General features: G+C 39.1%; 1 protein-coding gene across 10 annotated transcripts in view; it reads right to left on the bottom strand.

Annotated features, from left to right (window-relative positions):
• Window positions 1-13,060, bottom strand: part of ADAM22 (ADAM metallopeptidase domain 22) — a 238,318-nt gene that overhangs the window by 10,016 nt on the left and 215,242 nt on the right. For 4 of the 10 annotated variants that reach the window (XM_061414361.1, XM_061414363.1, XM_061414366.1 and 1 more), the window contains 3 exons: window positions 11,698-11,798; window positions 11,289-11,355; window positions 344-467 (listed from right to left, as the gene is read on the bottom strand). In XM_061414361.1, the coding sequence (XP_061270345.1) occupies window positions 344-467; window positions 11,289-11,355; window positions 11,698-11,798 (292 nt within the window). Of the gene's footprint in view, window positions 1-343; window positions 468-6,383; window positions 6,471-8,678; window positions 8,790-11,284; window positions 11,356-11,697; window positions 11,799-13,060 lie in introns of those variants that run through there. The other 6 variants (XM_061414360.1, XM_061414362.1, XM_061414364.1 and 3 more) reach the window with 3 other exon arrangements.

The raw sequence follows: 13,060 nt of genomic DNA, 5'->3' as shown, positions 1-13,060 counted from the left end.
TTTACTTAACCTCTAGAAGTTTCCAGGTATATGAAAAAATTGATAAAACAAAATACAGTCTCTGTTTTATCTATTCCAGATTGTAATATGTTAACTTTGATGAATAACAAAAGACATAAATAAAAAGAAGTGAATGATTAATACATGCCCAATACTTCTAAATTCATCAGTAATTAAACAAATTTGGGCCCAAAAGCCCCAAGAATCATCTATTTTTTCAAACTCAGTTTTTTTCATGTTCTTACGAACAAAAGGGAAAATGGCTCTCTCTTTTAAAATATTGACTCACAAATAAATGATGACTGAGGATGTTAATATATGGATGGAAGAAGCTCTCACATACCCTGGCACTTTGTCGGTTCACTTTCTTCTCCTCATCAGGAAGGGGAGGCATTGGATAAGGGTATTTTCTGCTGGAAGCAATAGACCCAGTTGACGAAGAAGGAGACTTGGCAGGAGATAAAGTCCTGAGACGTTGAGAACACATGAGATACATATTATGTAATTACCTAAAATCTTTTCAAATTCTGAAAAGTGGGCTCAGAAGGAACCCTCTGATATCTACTTTCATAGGCCACTACTGCAAAGATTTAACTACTGGGACATACTCTGTCATTCACAACACTGGAATGCCAGCTAGTGTTTATCTTCCTAATTTCATAACTGCAATGGATTGTTTAAATCTTAGCACACAGAATCATACTTCTCAGCTAGAAAGCAAATAATGAGGTTTTTTTTTTTTTTAAACAGAGTTTTAAAAAGTTAAAATGAAGGAGAGATTAAAAATATTCTAAGAGCTCATAATGGTAAATTAAGTGTACAACATATTAATAGTCTGTCTTATGACAATGTAGAAATTTTTTAGAACAGTAATTCCAATTGTATGTTTAAGATCTTAAAATATGATGCAATTGATACATTTATTAGTTACTAAGTCACACACCAGTTTATACAAAACTCATGCATTCAGAGGCCAGTGTGTTAGTCGTGACAGAACAAAGGCAGATACGAGGGTTTTAATAACAGATTAATAAACATGCAAGCGGTAAGGAGTGCAGAGTTCCAGCCAAACAAAGAGTCTGATGAGAACATAAAAAATGGTCTGATTAGTCCCTACAATCATCATAGCTGTATAGGGGAGGATTCTAAGCCATGGACATAGATCTTGATAACTCATGTAGGGTATACTGTCATGTCGAAAAGGGGGCAACACTTTAATGACTGGAATTTTGAAACACAACAAAAACTCTTCTTATTTGGAACATGTGTTCTCATCATGGAGATATTCCCTATGAAAAATGTGCATGAGCTCTTGGTGTATTATACTGCTCTTGTTTTATTCAGCATGTACAGTGGTAATATCCATGACTAAGCAAAGCACACTGGAAAAGCCCATATCTGCTATTTTGTTTTTAAAGTGAAAAAAAAAAAAAACCAGCTGAAAATGAAGAACCTCAACTTATACTGTGTCAATGAAAAATAGGCATGATCATTTAGCAGTAGCTACCCATTTCACAAACGTTACCACTACACATCCATGACTCCTCAATTCCTGGTACAAGGTGGAAATGACCCACATCACTGAAGTGGTTACACCTCCGTGCTGGAGCACCTGGGACTCATTTCAGCAGGGTGCATCTCACCTGCTGTGAGTGATTGATTTAGCCTGTGAGTGTCAGTGGTGGGGTAGCCTTCTGCTGCTGCTGCTTCTGCTAAGTCGCTTCAGTCGTGTCCGACTCTGTGCGACCCCATAGACGGCAGCCCACCAGGCTCCCCCATCCCTGGGATTCTCCAGGCAAGAACACTGGAGTGGGTTGCCATTTCCTTCTCCAATGCATGAAAGTGAAAAGTGAAAGTGAAGTCACTCAGTCGTGTCTGACTCTTAGAGACCCCATGGACTGCAGCCTACCAGGCTCTTCCATCCATGGGCTTTTCCAGGCAAGAGTACTGGAGTGGGGTGCCATTGCCTTCTCCGCTTGACTGTACTGCCTGCATCAAATAAAGATATCTTTTCCTCCCTGATTCTAAATTTTGATTCCTATCCACAGATTATTCTTTGCTCTGGTTTTGCTGTAGTTTTCAAGTCAGTTTCTATTTTATGGACACTGAATTTCAAGTTAAGGTTTGGAAATAATTTTTCCTACAAATCCTGAGATTTGATTCAATTTTAAGAATCAAGAATGACTCAGTTTACTTTTAATCTGTAATTCCTACTGTTTCCTCTATTTTTGGAAAATGTCCAGGACCAAATGGTCCTTCATGTGAACTGTCAGAATATTGCAACTGTTTGATGCCTCTTGTAGTAAAGCTCTCCACTGAAGAGAAGATGGGTGGAACTAAGAATATATAAATACTGCAAATCCTCTAAAGTATTATTAAAGCAATGTACTACTGTATCTTTTTCTAATTCAGAAATTAATGTTTGCTTTTTTTTTCAATTTTAGGAAAACATTTCAAATAGGACTGTGATCTTTAGGAAATAAATTCAGTATGTTCAAAATGAGCATATACTTTTGTATTAAATTTTAAATACATCCTTCTAAAATTAAGGCTACTAAACTGGGTTCAGATTTTTAGCCTAATCACTACTGATAAAACATCCAAGTTCAGAAGAGTCAGGTACACAAACAACTAAATCTCATTTACTTTAGGGGATCATACAAACCCAGTCATCTTTTTAACATGTTGCTGTGTGCATGTGTGTCCATAGCATGAGGTATTGGCTTATAGCTTCAAAGTCATGCCAGCCATTCACTTGGTCATGGTTCCAAGTGACCAGCTTTGTATATACACAGGGCCATTCCAATGAGGATGCTGGAAGTCCAGCTTCCCCTTAAAATATCTCCCTGGCCAAAGCCAACAATGAGTTAAAAACAAAGAGGTATCCTCCAGAACCTCAAAGAAATTACACATTTAGCACTTCTCAGGTTAACACACCAGTTTAACTGACACTTTGAACCCTAACAGGGAGAGAAACCAAGCAGCACAGTTTAGCAGGCGCGAGGGGCTTCAGGTCTAGCATTGAGTGGTGTGTGACAGCATCAGGGGACTTTCTTGAGGGACGCAGAGCACCAGAGCGGGGGTCAGAATAAGAGGAGAGAACAAGGTAAGGTAAGTTCGTTTAGGGAAAGTGAAAACAAACTTCAAAATTTTCACAAATATCTAAGAAAAATGTTTCTTCAAAACCGCCTCCAGGCACTTTTCTGAACCTGGCTACTTGCCTGGAGGTTCCAATCTGGCTTCCACCGAAAACCAAGCACCGACCCAGCTCATTCACCTTACAAAGTAAACTCTGGACAAATGCTAACCATTATCATTACTGCATTTTTTAAAGCCATAATAACCCATAATCATAATGGGTGCCATTGAGAATTACACAGTGAAGGTATGTCCATGTGCAGATGGATTGTGGGGTATTTGAGGGCTACATCAGACCTTCTGGGTTTGCCTTCTGTCCACAGACAAGGCCAATCTTGGTTCACTTCTTTCCCTCAGAACAGGCAAAAACCAGTCACACATACGTGGGACACATGCCCACCCCTTAATTCACTTGGCTGTGTTCATATGCAAATGTTATAGGAGTCTGATGGAAAAGGAACAGATGTCTGAGTCAGAGCCAGGCTCGTAATTTGGGTTCTGACACTTACTAGCTGTGTTACCTCGAGTTACTCTTCTGCCTCAGTGTCCTCCATACACAGAAAGGAAATAAGAACGCCTACATATCATGATGTTGCGAGAAATAAAGGAACAATGCAGGCACCCAATACATGACAGTTATTATCATTAGTTTCTTTCCAGAGTTATTACATTTCCACAAGATCACGGAAAAGAACTAACAAACCACGGATGAAGTGAGTAATCAAGTGGATAGCACACAACACCAAGGAAACCTTCCAAGAGCTGGTCGAGTACTGTCACCAGCGGACTGCTCCAGGATCTAGCTGTGAAAAGATAATGCGCTCACTGTGACCTCGCCTGCTCCTCTGTGATGATCTGAATATATCCTGACAACAATTTGAACAAATACTGTCATATAAGAACTGGGTAAGGAGCCCAAGCAAAGCAGTCTGATCACTCAAAATCTCCCTGCATTGGCTTTGCTCTTCAGAGTCATATAGATACCATTTTTCTTTTTCCAATGCTAGACTGTCTTTTGGACCAGTGTGCTGTAGTCAGAGTCCCCACTGATGCCACAAACCCCACACCACATGGGTGATTAATAAAGTGACCTTTGCCCTCATTGGTGGTTTTGGCAGGTAATCCTGAATGAATGACCTGGCGGCAGACGAAGCAGACCTGAGCTTAATAAGCATAGGGTTGGCAAAGCATAAGCCTTTGGGTCTCCTATGTGAGGCTTGGTGTGGACGGACAGTGGATGAAATTCACTCTGTTGTGTTAGTATCACATGTTCTAAGCCCTGGAACATCTCAATTATTTACCACTTCCACAAAAATTCTGGGTTGACTTTCAGGTCTTACGGGCATAATGCTTATTAACCCCCATATGACAGTTAACTTATAACCCTCCACTAAATTTTATCTAGCCTTTAAACATACATATGCATTTAATAAGGCATTCTTCGTGTGACTATCCACTGCGGACCAACGTCTCATCATGAGAGGAGATAAAGGAACCCTCTACCATTGCCCTTGCAGCTTTGCACGTGCAACGGGGGAAGCTGAAGCATTCCCCCATCCAAATTGCATTTATTCATGCAGCTTCTGGGCAGACCTGGGTGCTGATTTTAAGAAATGTGAACTCTGCTCTGGGAGCCACATAAACTACTCAGCTCACCCAGGGGAGGTGAATCAACTCTTCCGGAGTACCATTTCACAAATCAGTGTTACCAAAATGCTAAGTCCATTTAGGTCATGGAAGCCCTACCCCGTATGGGACCAAAGTCACTGTGTTGCTGTGTTTTGGTTCCATGGCTGATACAAGTTATAATCTGCCCACAAGCCTGAGGAAAATAGAAAGGAGAAGTAGGACCGCAGGTGAGCCAAGATTCCAAATAACATTCAAAATCATCTTACCTGTCTTGCTGACGCTGGCCATCTTGGGAGCTACAGGTGAGGTGGGATGTTTGAATGTGAGTGTATGTGCATGAAGTTCAGTGAGAAAGTGGTATTAGCAGAGGGGCAGGGAAGAAGGGGGAAGATGGGGTATAAAAGCAGGAGATATTTTTGTGAGCAAGCAGGGTTATGCTTTCCTTGAGTTATATGCAAATGTATGGATCAAATTAAAATGCAGGTTGGTCTAATCATTTTCTCAAACTATACATGTCTAAACTAAATGGTACACTGGAAGAGAAAGTCCACCTTGTATGGGTGCTGAGAGTTGAAAACACATACATATTTTGATATCTGATCAATGCTGATCCAAGTCATGGCAATAAGGAATCTGAAAGCTAACTGTTGAAGTTATGCTCCGAAGAGGTAGTAATTGAGTCTATATTGCTTCTTTACATTAGTTGTCCACAAAGTTGTCAGATTTGAAGCATATGTTTACATCCAGGAAATCAGTTTGATATTGTAAAGAGAGGAAAAATGCCATTAGGAGCTCTTGGAAATTCTCGCTGACCTCTAATGTTAACTGAGCTGCAGTGAATTGAGTAAATTTGCTAGTTTCCAATATAGAGGAATACTCTGTCTGCTTTTTTGTGAATCAAGATCATGTTTCTGACCTTTTTCCTGGTTCCACCTGAAGGGTTAGACAACAACATTCTTACTGGAATAAAAAATTCCTTAGAGGCTTTTTTGAGAATCCTTAACACCCTTCTCAGCACAGCTCTTCTCTGATAGCAAATGGCTGTACTGAACAAACAAAGCCTCATCACATTCCATACTCTCTCTTGTGGTCAATAGTATCTCAATAATTTTCAAGTTCCATCAAATAATTGTTTTTACTAAAAGTAAAATTCTACTACAGTTCATTTCATTACTTTTCATGTTTTTCCTTGAGTTTTTGTATGTACTATGCACTCTTAAGGCAGTAAGTAGGAAAAATGCATCATGAAACTGCTAGGTTCTAGAAATTAAATTGTTCAGGTTAATAGTGCTGCTTTATTAGTGGAAAGTATGCTTCATGCCCATAGAACACTACATAGCATAACATGAAGAGAAAGCTACTAAAAAGCTGAAGATGGTGATAGGGACATGCACTAAATGGCAACCCTTTCAAATATGTTCATTTGAAACATTCAGAAAAGAACTAGACTTGCTCATGAAGCCAAAAACAGAGGTCAAAAGGCAGCAAATAAACAAGAACCTTTTCCACCTATGGGAACTTGTATTGGGAGATACAAGATAGAAAACCAGTCACACAACAGTATTTGTATGTGCTGGGAGAGTTTGAAAAGGATATAAAATTAATTTATAAAATACCTAAAGTATGGTCCTTCAGTGTTTTTATTCACATCTTCTACCCACTTAGCTACATTATAGTCTCTTTTGAACCATGGGTTTAAATACCTGCAGAAAGCAATGGAAGGAACAAAGAAAGCAGAACAAGATAGAAAATCTGAAAATACACAGCACAAGCTTAGCAAGGATGTTCTTCACCCTCTAAATGCAAGTGACTATGGCAAATAAACCAGGATGGATGTTGGGTGATTATGAGGCAGTCTGTACAACAACATGACAATTAACTCAGCTACAAGAAGGCTCAAGGCATTCTAGCATATATTCAACTTTTCAGGGAAAGCCTTTCCAGTGGTTTCCCAAAGTGAATCAGAAACTCTCTTTCAGAATAATGTCACAGCCCCCTTCACCCACCTCCAAAGGCTTTTTCCAGGCCACCACTCATTTGTCTCCTTGGCTTTCAAATGATAATGGGCCTTTTTGAAAATATTCAGATGGCTGCAATTCCAACCTGGTGTTTCAGAATATAACATCCCAAGAACAATTAAAAGAAGCCAAGCTCTTTTTCCAATATGAAAGGAAAGATTTTACATGGCTTCTGTCTCATTCCTGAGAGCAGATCCCAAGCTGGAGTTTAGGAGAAAGGTGATCCAGCTGGCTCTATAATGAGCAGAAAGGGGCCCACTCCTCTGATCCTGGAGCCCCAACACACAGTATGGACCCAGCAGGCCTCCATGATCTTGAGGTGGGTTTTAACTTAGGTGCAGCTGCCATTCCACCCTTCCTCCTCTTTGTGCACTTCACATTCATGTTTCCAGTAGGAAATGCCTCAGAAGTTGCCTTCTGAGTGTCTGATCACTGGGTGAGTGATTGCCAGAGGATAATAATGACCTTAGCTAACATTTTCCTGATGGATCTGACAAAGTCTCCATCAGAATTACTGCACCAAGGAAGATGTTAAAATTATGAGTACAAGAGGGTTTATATTTTTTTCCAGAGTTTCTTTTGATTTTTAACCCTGGAAGCCAAGCAAAAACACACCCTCTTAGAATATGTCCTTGTCAAATACATAAAGATTCAACAAATTCAGTCACAGAAGAATCTGGAAATTTTACACTGAGATTTCTCATTTAAAAGGTAACTTCCAGAGATACCATAGACAATGAAGATTTAAACTCAGTAAAATGTTTAAAGTTATTTCAAAACAAACCAGGGGAAATTATAAAATACACTGCTTTTTTTGTGGTTAAAGTTTGCTTCTTGCCTCCATATTTAGTTTTTGGGGGTTTTTTCGGTAGATACATTTAAATCAAGATACATTTCCACAGTTATACAAACAATATTAGATTATATTTCCAAAGTGCTTTCCCTCAAGTTTCCCTTTCCTTTTTAGTTATAACCAATGTACGCTACAAAATAACATCGTCAGTTCCCTCCTGAGGGAAGGGCTTGCTTGCTTTTCATGCTTACAAGACCATTTTTGCTAAGATAGCGTCCGACTTGGGCACAACTCACACTTCTTTTTGCCTTTAGCCACAATCATTGCCAACTTGTGCTTTTGACAGAGATAGCCAATTAAAACTTGCATAAAGATTTCCACTAAGACTCTGAACAAAAAGAAAAAAGTCAAAAAGCAAGTGCAGCCACACATAAAGGCTAGTGAATGCTTTGGCCTGGGGAAACTGTAGAAAAAGCCCATGCAGCTGTTACTGGGTGAAACATAGCCGCACAGCAAACTCAGTCACCCACGGGCAGTCGGCCACTTCAAGGAGGAGACGTGTGTTCCTTTCACTGTCAATCTTAGAAGCTCCAAGGAACAGCCATGGCTGTTCCAAGAAACAAACAGCCATATGGCCTGACTTGCACATGTCAGGCCTTTCTCTCTGTGTCAGGGAGCATCTCAGAAAGCTGTGATCACTTCACGCTAGGTCACTGAAGAGAGCTCTCAATCGAGATTCCCTCTGGGGATGTGCCTATGAAAGTGTCTTCACAGTGGGCCTCCTAATAATCTCTAGGTCATGCTGGCTACAGTGATGAGATTTCATCACATTGCGATGCATCTGCCTATGTGGCTTGACTTGGCTTGTAGCGCAACATGCAAAAAAAAAAAAAAAAAGCATTCAACAGGATAGGAGAGCCCTTTGTGTTCTCCAGAATGGAAAGGCAGAGGAAAATTAGCCAGTGCTGGCTGGACCAGGAGCACCTCTGAGCAGACGTTGGGGGTCAGTCAGAGATCAAATGACTCTGCTCTCAGCCAAGGAAGGGACTTGGAGGGAGATTAAGTGGCAGCCCAGAATGAAGGGGCAGGTGGAGACTGACCTGTGATCCAGACTCCCTGTCTGGGGGCTGTCAGAGCCCCCTGAGCTTATGCCTTGGGATGGGACTGTCTGGGCGAGGGAGTGCCCAGGCTCAGGTGCTTGGGGCTCCCTCCTGTAAAAACACAATATATAATACAAAGTCTAAGCCAAAAACCTTTTGTTTTTACATCATGTACAACAGTGAGGAAGATGCAAAAGCTTTGAGTGGAAAAACAATACAATAAACAAGGATGTTTTATAGCACAGTATGCATTTGTGGTGCACGGTTTCTTTAATGAACTCATGTTTCATCATCCTTTGGGATGATCAGATACTAAAGGGCATGTTGAAATAATGGACCTGATAGTAACTCTTAACCTAAAAAAAATTTAAAAGATATGTTTGTCTGTGGTCATACTGCTCCTCTTATAAGTCACACAAATGATATTGTTATATCAGATGCAATTGCAATTATTTAATAAACATGGGGAGTATTAAAAAAAAACTTGACATAATTCCTGATATGCTATGTGTTAGGATTTCTTTTAAGAAAAATAAAACAAAACATAGTGTCTGGACAATAAGGTATATGAGAATGTGAGAAGTGGTCAGCTTCACAAACTTGGTTCCATTTAGTTTATATGGGTCATGTAACCAAATCTGAAAGTCTGAAAAATCTGAGAGCATCCTTAATACTTCTTCATAATGATGACTCCATTATGATGACTTATTAAATATAATAATTATCTCACAAGCAAGATTTCTCAAGGGCTGTCTACAGTATCATAATATTTGTTGCATGATAAATAATTTTTTAAAAAGTAAGTGATTTGCTAGAAAATGTCACTAAACACCAAGTATTCCTTGGGTCCTAAACTCATAGCTTTAATACAATATTGTATATCTGGTGGTTGTTCACTTAGGAGTTTTCAAAGCCTTGTTACAGGAAATACTGTTAAAGCACTACACAGTTACACAAAGGAAGTTCTGAAGAACATTCAGCAGTTTTACCTGTACTCTTGTGAGCAACTGAGATAAGCTAAGAAGCTCTTACCAGGTGACCTCATGCAAAACAAATCAAACATTCCAAGAGTTTATCCATGATGAGCCCTAAAGCATTCAAGCGCTTTGGGAATGTATAAGATAAACTCTAACAGAGTAGTTATTTGTGATGGAGTTCTATGATGCCATTCTGGACCATGCAATGGTATCACTGGAACCTATTTATCGTTGCTAAGGTAACATATCCTCTAGTAAACTGACAAGCCACTTACAAGACAATACCATCAGCAGGAAGCTCCAAATTTCAGGGCAATGTTATTGTCCTGGACTGAAAAAGGTAGGGTATATGATGGAAAAGCTAACGTGAGTTTCTGACAGGCAGTGAACAAATATCTGCTATTCAGATTTTTAAAGTATTAAGGCATGAAGAAGCAATAGAGATCCAGGGAATAATCACTAACACTGCAATGAGACATAAGTAAAAACAACAACAAAAAAAATTAGGTAGGTCCAAAAAATATGGCTAATTAAAACCAGGTGGCAAGGTCCAGAAGAAAACTAAGGATGTGTTTCATTCCATGATGGGAGATAAAGGTTCCAAGAAGCTTGGTTTTGCTTGATTTTCTTAAGTGGAGAGACAAATTTTAAAAGTGTATGGTGTTTGCTGCTGCTAAGCTGCTAAGTCGCTTCAGTTGTGTCTGACTCTGTGCGACCCCATAGATGGCAGCCCACAAGGCTCCCCCATCCCTGGGATTCTCCAGGCAGGAACACTGGAGTGGGTTGCCATTTCCTTCTCCAATGCATGAAAGTGAAAAGTGAAAATGAAGTCACTCAGTCGTGTCCAACTCTTAGTGACCCCATGGACTACAGCCTACCAGGCTCCTCCGTCCATGGGATTTTCCAGGCAAGAGTACTGGAGTGGGGTGCCATTGCCTTCTCCGATGGTGTTTACCTCATAAATGACTTTAAATGTAACTGCTAACCCCATCCGACTTAAAAAAAAATGTGGCTATCATTTAAAATACAGAGTGTTGCATTCAGTGACAATGATTCCGTTAAAGAGCAAGTTGAGGGAAATACCCTTTTAAATGTCCTCAGAAGGAAAATTTTAAAGGGACCCATATTCCAGTAGTCTGAGAGAATGCTTAGATGGCCATGAAGCCCTGGGAGCGGTGGTTTCACACTGCGAACAGCTCTCATGCTCTAGTACGGTGGAAACTTCCCTCTGATGCTTCTAGGCTGTGTGAATATTGGGGAGAGGAAAGGTGACCCCTCTGAAATGGCTGGACCCCGGGCGATGAGAAGAAAGGAATGTTATCAAAATTCCCTTCAAACGGAACCAAAACACCACAATGGCAGGTTACTGGAGGACAAAGCCTGCAGCGAGGGTGAGACCCCCCACTAACAAGGGGTATTGGTATGGGCACAGTTGCGGAGATGCCTATGTAAAAGAGAAAAGCCATGGTTAATTTTAAAACAGCAAAATAAATAAATAAATAAAAGGATTAAAAAGACAAAACCAAGACCCAGAGGTATGGTTTACAGTTCTTTGATCATCAGCTTAATTAACATTTCACACTAATTGCACAGGACCTTGCAGGGTCTTTTTCCATTAGAGGTTCAGACTTACTCAGTTGAATTAGAACGAGGTCTAAATCTTTTGCCTCTGATTTTCTTTCTGTTGCCTCCCAGGTTACCTGAAAAAGATGGTTTATGGCTAGATTTGAATATTAAAAAAAAAAAACAATTTCTGTGTGTTTAATTACACTGTATTTCAAGTGAATGCAATTCACAGCAGCACCAGCCCAGAACACAGAATTTCAGAGCAGCCTTCTCATGTACCCAGTGCACTGATGCTACCAAATCCCATCATTTCCCAACCAAGAAAAAAACCCGGATTCTCTCATAAGAAATGTTCTCCTCTCTGTTGGGAGAAGAGCTGAAGAACTAACGAAAAAGAACAAGTCTTTACAACCAGGCACCACACAATACAGAATTAAGGTTATGTGGACAGATGGGTTCAGAATGCTGCCCTATACCTTGCCAAGAGTTACTCCGAGGTCGTCCATTTTCACAGATGTCTGAAATATGTTTTGTGTCTGGAATCCTTTCACTCCAAGAATGAGAAAGTCCATTTGACCTGAAATTGAAAATGTGTATATACTGTTCAAAAATATAATCAAATGAATGTTTTGAAATCAGTAAGCAACATTTCTAAGCATTACTAAGCATTAAAATAAGAAAGAAAAAATCTGAAATGAAAGAATGAAGAAAACATGAAAGTCTTCATGAAGAAGGCAGAATTACACAACATTCAATTTAAGAAAAGTCAAATACAATGGAACCCCATTACAAGAGTTTGTAATTGAAAAGTATCAGGATACAGTGCAAGCCAATTACATTCCCAAGAACCACACAGAGCAAATACACTACATATTTCAGTTACATAATCCATGCAGCAAGAGTTATAATGGGGTCCCACCATAGATGTTTCTTAATTGTAAAGCAATGGCTTCCATTCAAGTAGTATGAGAACATGGACTTCCAAGAGATTTCAATAAGAATTGCTCAGTTGAACCTGGTTAACCTTTATCAAAGATTAATCTTTATCAAAACCTAATATTTAGGTTTTCTTAAACAATAAAATTATTTTCTGAGAATTGGCATTTTTCTCCACTAATACGCACCCCCCTCCCAAATATGGTACTGTTGGTTAACTGTCCAATAATGGAATTGAGTTAGATGTTTATCATGGAGCTTTCTCTCACAAAGTCCATGTACCATTAAGCCCTTCTGCTTTTTGTGTCCTGCCATCTTTAAATGAATTGTCTACAAGAAGCAAAATTTACATACCTACCTTGAACCACATAAGAAAAGCATTTTGACAAACTGCATATACTTAGGAGGAATCACATAATTTGGTACAATATTTAAGTGTTTAAAAGTCAAAACCCATTGAGATTTTGCTAAAATCTGCTAAAGATTCAAATCAATATTTTAAGCTCTTCTTGAAGTACTTTAGAAAATAGTGCTGTAATTTAAATCTTTTCCATATATCATTCCAGTTAATTGCTAAAAACATCTATTTTAAAAGGAACCTTCTACTGATGAATGAAAATAAATGGAACTCAGCACAATTATTATGTAATTCCCTAGATTTTTCACCATCATTTGCTAAGTATAAAGTAACTCTTATTTTGTACAAAAGAACAATAGAAATTCTCCTGGAATCTATTGATTTTTACACTTATTTACCATGTGATTTAAAATTAAATATTTGATCAAGAAAATATATACTGTGAGGATTTTAAGAAAAGATCATTCTCTTAGCTAAAAAGTACCCAATGAATTAAAAGAATAAAATGTTTGAACATCCTTCTATAGAACTGTACTCCTTATGCA

The sequence above is a fragment of the Bos javanicus genome, chromosome 4 (genome assembly GCF_032452875.1).
Source record: "Bos javanicus breed banteng chromosome 4, ARS-OSU_banteng_1.0, whole genome shotgun sequence".
Classification (NCBI taxonomy): Eukaryota; Metazoa; Chordata; class Mammalia; order Artiodactyla; family Bovidae; genus Bos; species Bos javanicus.
The sequence above is the reverse complement of the archived record's forward strand: the minus strand, read 5'-3'. Positions and strand labels throughout refer to the sequence as shown.